Source organism: Capricornis sumatraensis, chromosome X (genome assembly GCF_032405125.1).
Source record: "Capricornis sumatraensis isolate serow.1 chromosome X, serow.2, whole genome shotgun sequence".
Taxonomy (NCBI): domain Eukaryota; kingdom Metazoa; phylum Chordata; class Mammalia; order Artiodactyla; family Bovidae; genus Capricornis; species Capricornis sumatraensis.
The window spans coordinates 44645270-44654481 of NC_091092.1; the positions used below are offsets into that span (position 1 = coordinate 44645270).

Here is a 9212-nt window from a genome sequence, read left to right on the forward strand (position 1 = left end):
ATTTAATACTCCCTAGGGTTAGGATTTCTTTGGTAGTCTAGGGTCTTGGAATAAGTACTCCCATTCCAAAGGCTCAGGGCTTGATGTCTGGCCAGGAATGTAGATTCCACAGGTGGTTTGTTATGGCATTAAATGAGATTGAAACAGATACCCTAAAACGAGAAACCAAAGACAAACCCCAGACAAATGGCAATTACAAAACCAGGCAAATAATAATTAAAATAATGGAATATACACACATACATATACACCCATAAGCAAAATCAAAACAGTCCAACAAAAATAAAGTACAACAGGTTGACCCAGCAAACAGAGGAACCCAAAACTGATATCCACCAGTTAAGAACAAAACTAACTAAAGCACAAACTGGAAAACAAAACTAAAGCAAGGTACCAACTGGGGAATAAAGCAATGAAAACAAAACTAACAAATATGGTGAGAAAAAGAAAGAAAGAATAGAAATGCAAAGTTAAATAGAGATAGATAAAGAAGTTTTATATCTCTTTTTGTGCCTAGCTCAGCCATGGCTCAGGGTCCCAAGAAGCACCTGAAACACGTAGCAGCTCCAAAACATTGGATGCTGGATAAACTGACTGGTGTGTTTGCCCCTCTTCCATCTACCGGTCCCCGCAAGCTAAGGGAATGTCTCCCACTAATCACTTTCCTAAGGAATAGACTTAAGTATGCCCTAACTGGAGATGAAGTAAAGAAGATTTGCATGCAGCGTTTCATTAAGATCAATGTCAAAGTCCGCACAGATATAACCTACCCTGCTGGTTTTATGGATGTCATCAGCATTGATAAGACTGGAGAGAATTTTCGTTTGATCTGTGACACCAAGGGTCGCTTTGCTGTTCATCATATTACACCTGAGGAGGCCAAGTATAAATTGTGCAAAGTAAGAAAGATATTTGTGGGGACAAAAGGATTCCCTCATCTGGTAACCCATGATGCTCGTACCATCCATTACCCTGATCCCCTCATCAAGGTGAATGACACCATTCAGATTGACTTGGAGACTGGCAAGATTACTGATTTCATCAAATTTGACACTGGTAACCTGTGCATGGTGACTGGAGGTGCTAACCTGGGAAGAATTGGTGTGATTACAAACCGGGAGAGACATCCAGGTTCTTTTGATTTAGTTCATGTGAAAGATGCAAACGGCAACAGCTTTGCCACACGGCTCTCTAACATTTTCGTTATTGGCAAAGGCAACAAACCGTGGATCCCTCTTCCCCATGGAAAGGGTATTCGCCTTACCATTGCTGAGGAGAAAGATAAGAGATTGGCAGCCAAACAGAGCAGTGGATAAAATGATCTCTATGTGATGTGATTGGAAAATTCTTTGTAATTAAAGATAATACCAAGTAAAAACAAAAGAAGTTTTATATATTGTAAAGATTAACTGCAAGGGGGAAAAGAATAGTAGGAAAAGCAAACAAAGGAATAAATGTAGAAAAATTAATGTTTAAAAAATTTAAAAATTTAAGGAAAACTCTACAGAACTGTGAAAGGCCAACATAGAGGCAGAAGTTTATAACAGAAATAAAAAGCGTGATTTAAAAAAAGTTTAAATAGATTTCATAGTGCTAATAAAATCAATGACTAGACAACTACAACAGACCGGAGAGGGGGTGGGGGAGAGGAAAAAAAGAAACCAAAATGAAAAAAGTAATCCAAAAGTAACTATAGAACAAGTCGAATATAAGAATAATAAATATTTTTCTTGAGTCTCTGCTGTCAGCGTCCTTTCACTCGCTGGGAGTCACAGTTCACCTCACCTCCCTAGGATGCCCTCCAATGCTGTGCTCATCTCTGGACCTGCTGTAGGGGCAGCTCAGACTCTAATCTGGTCCTACTCCTGTGTGTTCTTGCCTCCAATGTCCACAACTGTCAGAACTAGTGCATTTTCTTTTGTGGGAGGTCTCAATGTCCTTTTATGTATTCCATAGACACAGAGTCTGCCTAGTTTATTGTGTGGATTTAATCTGCAGCTTGTACAGCTGGTGGGAAGGTTTTGGGTCCTCTTCTTTAGCCACACTGCCCTGGGTTTCAATTGTGATTTTATTTCCACCTCTGCATGTGGGTCATCCACTGGGGCTTGTTCCTGAGGCTGCCCTAGAGGACTTGGGTCTGCCCCAGTGAGTGCCAGGGGTAGAGGTGGTGCAGTTGCTTGGGTCACAGGTGCCCTGGCAGCACCAGGTACTCAGAGGAGTTGGTGGCTAGGAAATACAGTGCTCTAGAAGGGTATGGTATCCCACTCCAGCATTCTTGCCTGGAGAACCCCCCTGGCAGAGAAACCTGGCAGGCCATAGTGTACAGGGTCACAAATAGTTGGACATGACCAAAGCAACCACATGTGCATAGATGCAAGACTTTTCCCCTTGTGGCAGCTTTGCCCTGGTGAGGGTTGCGCGTGAAGGTGGTGCAGCTGTTTGGGTCGTGGGGACCCTGGAGGTATTAAGTATGCAGGGACATGGACTGCGTCAGCCACAGGAGTTATGGCCCTATCAGAGCCTTTTCTCGAGCCTCTGGTAGCTGGCGATCATAAGGCCTCTTTGGCTAGTCTTTCTGCGTTGCTCCGCCTGTTCAGGCACTTAGAGGGCTCCCTTGCCTGGGGTCCTACTCTGTTGTTTGGTGCATCAGGCACCAAAAGGGAGCACCCTGGGTGGGGTCCTACTCTGTTGTTCCACACAACAGGCGGTTGATAGGCCAGCCTCTCTATTGTTCAGCTGCCAGTGCTGATGTGTGGGGAGAGAGAGGCTATGGTGATGGCTCCACCCGCTATGCATGACTCAGCAGCATCACCTTACTTCCATGGCTGCCTGACTTTCCCCCATAGGCATTTCCCACCACAGTCTCCTCCCTCACGTCCCCTCAGTCCATCTCCCAGCAGTCAACAGCAGCCCTCACCCTGGGATTGCTCCACAATCCCTGAACTCCAGCTCCTAGCCACTGCACCTTCCCGGGGACCTGTGTCTCTGTCCAGGGTACGTATGTCTGTGGCAAATTGTCTGATTCTCATTCCATTTAGGCTGTGACAGATCAGCTGCTTCACTCTCAGCCTTAAATGTTTCTCCTCTGACCCATACAATTGCCCTGAGGTGGGAATTAGACCCCTGCTTCAGTTTCCCCACCCACCAAGGGCAGGTCCAGTCCTACTAGTACTCCTGTTTTGCCCCCTGCTTCCTTCATCCTACTGAGTTTTTGTGTGGTTCCGTATATTCTTCTCCACTGGTCAGGTACTCCTGTGTGCTCCCAGCTGGTGTCTGCATGCACTTCTGTGTCTGAAGGTGTATTCCTGATGTATCCGTGGAGAAAGATGTATTCCGCATCCTCCTACTCCTCCTCCATCTTGTTCTATCTGCCTGTTTTGTTTTAATGAGGAAAGTTTTATTGGAACCCAGCCATGTTCATTCATGGATGTTTTGTCTATGGCTCTTTTCATGCTGCAGTAGCAGATTTGATTAGTTATAACAAAACTCATATGGCCTGCAAAGTCTAAAAATTTATAATCTGGCCTCTTGTGAGCAAAATTTGCTGACATCTGCTCTAAGCAATGGCTCTGATTATGTCACTGCCCTCTCCAGAACCAACAGTGTCTATTGTTTATCGGAGGCCCTTCAACCAGACCACCCTGGCTCCCCTTACACCTCACTCTTCCCACTGATCATCAGAGGAAACTCTTTTTTAAAAAATGTATTGTGTGTTTATTTGGCTGCACCAGGTCTTAGTTGCTGCACGCAGGATCTTTGATCTTTGTTAAGGCTTGGAGGATCTTTAGTTGTGGCATGTTTGGTCTAGTTCCCTGACCAGGGATTGAACCCAGGTCCCCTGTATTGGGAACGTGGAGACTTAGCCACTGGACCAACAGGGAAGTCCCCAGAGGAAACTCTTTTAGGCCGTTGGGCTGTTGTGGCTCTTCTGTAAATTCTACACTGCTTAGCCATGGTTTGGTACTGTAGGGCCATAAAAGGTGTTCCAGAATTAATTGCAAGTGTTACACACACTTGGTTAGCAAGTAGGGTGTGGCAAAAGATGAATCCAAACTGAGATGAGCTTTACTGGACTTTTGTTGCCTCTCATCAGATATGTGAAGGAAAACCCACATTGAAGTGGTTCTGGGTCCTACCTGCAGGCACTGTAGGGCTACAGTGGTTGAGCTACTAGTGTTGCTTTGGCTATCTGCAGCTATCATTTACTGCGAGCTTACCAGGTACTAGGCTTTTTGCTAAAGGCATTATTTCATGTAATCTTCCCAAGCCGAGGAGATTGGTACAGTCAGTTCTGCTATAAAATCTTCTTTTGAGAAATGTGAATTTGTTCTAATGGGATTGATGTTTTAGGGACCAGTTTGAGCATAACATGAACTTCGTGTATGCTTGTGCACAATCTCTCCATGAGAAAGTCTCAGTGAACACAGGAAACTGCATGTAGCTGAACTGAGCCACAGAGTAGTACGCAAAGCGTGTGCATGCAGGAATATGAGTGCACTTGTGCATGCATGAACACACACACACACATACACGATCCAAACGTCCACCAGCTCTGTCAGTTCACCATGTGTGATATGAGCCACACTTGCCCACATGTGCTTGACAAATTTCTGTCTGATTTCATATCACCCTCCCTCCACCATGGCGTAAGAACTCAAAAGCTGCAACCCTCTTAACAGCTGCCTCCACAAGTCAGGTCTTTTTTGTTGTTGTTGTTACAAATCAAGTCTTTTTAAAGTGCTACCTTTATTATAGTTTTTATGTATTTCTTAATCATCTAACATGTAAAACTGTGATACATCACATTATTGCAGAGCTCACTGTAGTATTCATGTATGCTCAGTCCCTTTAGTCATGTCTGACTCTTTGCAAGCTTATGAACTGTAGCCCACTAGTCTCCTCTGTCTATGGGATTTCCCAGGCCAGAATACTGGAGTGGGCAGCCATGCCCTCATCCAGGGAATCTTCCTGACCCAGGGATCAAACCCTAGTCCCTTGCATTGCAGGCAGATTCTTTACTGCTGAGCCACCAGGGAAGCCTGACTGTACTATAATTACTCCCATTTTGCAGGTGGTAAAACTGAGGTCTCAAGAGGCAAAGTGGTTTGTTCAAGATCATACAGCTAGGAGATTTGGGAACTGGCTTTTAAGTCTAGATCTCTCTGACTCCATAACTTCAGCTCTTAACTACTCCATTGTATTGATTTATAGCATAAAAAATAAAGTATAATTTTGGTTATAAAGTTTTCAAATCAAAAATTGGAGAGATCTGGGGAAATTAGGCAAAAAGCCTTTAGTTTACTTCTTGTAATGCTTTTGTCTTTTTGGTTGTTGCTTTTCAGGGCTTTAACAAATAGACCTGAGGGTTTTGTTGCTTTCTGCATTTCTCCAATTTCTGTCCAGAGGATGGGAGGGTCGGGGGAAGATTGGGAGCGGTGAATGAACAGGAACTTCTTATGGAGGGCTGGAGAGGAAATCAATTCTCTCTTTGCCTGGAGATGCAAACATAATGGAAAGATCTGGGCGTCATAGGAGACCATAGAGTGAGTCAGCAGATCAATGCTGGTTTGTTTTTTGAAAGCTAATGTGATGCTGTGGTGTGTAATAATAATAGGAATACAACCTGCAGGAATCATAAAATAACTCCTTAGCATTGATCAGGGCCTTATTAACGTGGTGTGATCAGCTTGGAGTCTGTAATTGAAGAGGGAAGTGAAGATGTCGCAGAGGAAAGAGAGTGCTGTTGTGGCTTGTCCCTGGATCCTGCATGCTGCAAGGACTCTGTACACACTCCACCCCCCTCTGCCGCCAGCTGTGGTAGTCGCTGTTGCCATAATGCCATACTGGCCCTATAGGCTCTGTGAGAGAAAGATAGGGGTAAGGGATTGTGGGGGATGGTTTGCCAGGAGGCAGAGAACCTGGGGCCAAGGCAGAACAAGGGATTAGACCAAGGAAAGCCAGAAAGCTGGATACTAGGGACTGCAGAGGGACACAGCTAACTCCAGCCTCTGCCAGGAAGCATTGTTTACACTTACAGCTGGAAATCAGGTAGATTTGGCAAGAGGTCAGAGCACAGTGCTAGGTTAGGACGGCAGGGAAGTGGATCTGCCCCAAGAATGTGAGAGTGGAGTTGGGACCAAGGGCTGAACTTGAGTGCTGAGAACTTCAAAGTTCCTGGGTAAATTCTTGATTAGAAACAAAAAAAATCCGAGTAAAAAAGCAATGCATAATTATGGTTGGATGGCATCACCGACTCAATGGATGTGAGTTTGAGTAAGCTCCGAGAGTTGGTGATGGACAGGGAAGCCTGGCGTGCTGCAGTCCATGGGGGTCACAAAGAGTCGAACATGACTGAGTGACTGAACTGAACCGAACTGAACTGAATTATTATAGGGAATTTGGAAAATAAAGAAAAACAAAAGCAGAATGTACCAATGCCTTTTTACCCTGTCAGCCAGAGATAAGGTACTGGTAACATACTGGTGTTTTTCTCTCCTTGTCTTTTTTTCCCTATAAATGCTGAATCTGCATGGTGTTACTGTATTGTTACAGAGCTTAGGCTGTGAAATCAGACTGCCTGGGTGGGAATCCTAGCTCTGCCATTTAGTAACTGAGTGTCCTTTGATACAATTATTTACCCTTTCAGACTTTCAACTTCCTTTTCTGTAAAAATTGATACAGTGCCACTAACTGTCTCACAAGGATTGTGGTAAGAATGAAATGTGGTGTGTACAACATGTAAAGGGTTTCCCAGGTGGCGCTAGTGGTAAAGAATCCGCCTGCCAATGTAGATAGACTTGGGTTCGATCCCTGGGTGGGGAAGATCCCCTGGAGGAGGGCATGACAACCCACTCCAGTATTCTTGCTTGGAGAATCCCATGGACAGAGGAGCCTGGCAGGCTACAGTCCATAGGGTTGCACAGAATTGGACATGACTGAAGCGACTTAGCACACATGCATGCACATACCATGTAAAGCTTTCTGTGTAGAGTGTGATACATTGTGAACACTCAAATATTTTAATCATTCAAAGACTGTGTTATATAATGTTACATTCAGTTCAGTTCAGTTCAGCCGCTCAATCGTGTCCAACTCTGCGACTGCATGGACTGTAGCACACCAGGCTTCCCTGTCCATCACCAATTCTCAGAGCTTGCTCAAACTCATGTCCATCAAGTCGATGAGGCCATACAACCATCTCATCCTCTGTCATCCCCTTCTCCTCCTGCCTTCAATCTTTCCCAGCATCAGGGTCTTTTCAAATGAGTCAGTTCTTTGCATCAGGTGGCCAAAGTATTGGAGTTTCAGCTTCAGCATCAGTCCTTCCAATGAATATTCAGGATTGGTTTCCTTTAGGATGAACTGGCTTGATCTCCTTGCAGTCCAAGGGACTCTCAAGAGTCTTCTCCAACACCACAGTTCAAAAGCATCAATTCTTTGGGGCTCAACTTTCTTTATAGTCCAACTCTCACATCCATACATGACTACTGGAAAAAAACATAAACGGACTATATTTTTGAGTTTGACTAGACCGACTATCACATATTATATATATGACATTTATCCATTTAATGATTATTTATTGAGCCAAGCACTATTACATGGCAGGCACTATTCTAGGCACAATAGACAAATTGTTTACACAATAAACACCATCAAAAATATACACATACTGCATTTGTAGTTTTGCATTTAGTTTATCCACTTTAATTATATCATGAGCATTTCCCCAGGTCATTAAATATTCCATGAAAATACAACTTTGATTGACTGCTTAGTATTCCCTTATATCTGTTACCCAACCCACTATTGTTGGACAGTTCGGTTGTCCGTTTTGTTGACCATTATAAATGTGTATCATTACGTAGAATTATTTTTCTGGATTTTGTTTCCCCACAGAGGATTGACTTCCAAATGGGGAATTGCTGGGTCAAAGGCTTATGATGCCGAGAGCCAAATTGCTTTTCAGAAAGGTTTTACCAGTTTCCATCATCTTGGTTAGATTCTTACTTCTTTCTATTGTTTAACTTTTTATAAAAATTATTCTTCTAAGGTCTTGAAGAAATTTATTTTATGTTCTCTGGTGTGAGTAACATCTGTGGAGGAAAGGAATAGTATGGGTACATTCTGAGTATAAACATTTCCTTGTGTAGCCAGTCGGGGACCACTCTGCTACCCATGGGGTGTTGGCAATGTGCAGGGCAAAGGCAAGATGAAATTGTACTGTGGGCCTTTCTTTCCATTGTCCTTCTCTTTGGGTGGTGTTCTCCTTCTCCCCTATGGGCTAATGCATTCACACGAAGGAAGCAGATGTGATGCACCACTAATACTTTGGTGGGACATGCCAGGAATGCTGGCATTTGAAATAGACTCAGGAACCCAGACAAAGGAGTTCTGATGTTGATACTTGAGACGTGTGAGCACTGTGATGGGAGAGAGATGCTCTCTGGTGCGTGACATTGCAGCATGTAAACAATTGCCTTCTCTTTGCACGAGTGTAAGTGAGGTAGCATCTCTGTCTCAAGGAGCTTGCACTCTTCTAGAGAAGACTAGAAAAACACCTGCTGCTATACTCCAATTAGACTGTGATATGTGTGTGAGAAGAAAGCTTGTATGATTTCTTGACGCACTTAACATATGGTGTAAGAGCAAGAGAAGAATCAAGGGTGTGGCAAGGATAGGGGAGACCAAAGGAGGGACTGGTAGGGGTGGGAGTGGAGAGTTGGGAACTGTGAGATCCATTTTGGCTTCTGAAGAGTTCATAGTCTTGACAAAAGATGATGGTGGCTTGGAGTTGGTTATTTGCAAAAAAGAAAGAAAACGGAAAAGGGGCCAGAAACAAGACCACTTGAAGAGGGAGCATCAACAGGACTTAAAATTGATTATATTCTTAGGACACAAAAAACAAAAATCATAAAAGAAAAATATGATAAACTAAATGTCATAAAAATTTGTAACTTCTCACCAAATGATACCATTCAGAAAATGGATACGTAAGTCTTAGATTGAGAGAAAATATTCACAGCATTAAGAACTTATACACAGAATATATAAAGAACTCTTATAACTCAATAATGAGAAAATACAGTAAAAAAATAGGCAAATGGTTTCAACAGACACTTCTCAAAGGGAGAAAATACAAATGGCTGATACGTACCAGAAAAAGTGTTAAACATCATTGGTCATTAGGGAAAGCATACCAAAATCATGGG

At 43.4% G+C, this 9212-nt stretch overlaps 1 protein-coding gene across 1 annotated transcript; it reads left to right on the top strand.

Moving 5' to 3' along the window:
- The first annotated feature begins 524 nt into the window (after positions 1-524).
- LOC138071557 (small ribosomal subunit protein eS4, X isoform-like) lies at positions 525-1316 on the top strand. The gene has a single exon (XM_068963082.1). It carries the CDS (start codon positions 525-527, stop codon positions 1314-1316), a length of 792 nt encoding a protein of 263 aa, XP_068819183.1.
- The last annotated feature ends 7896 nt before the right edge of the window (positions 1317-9212 follow it).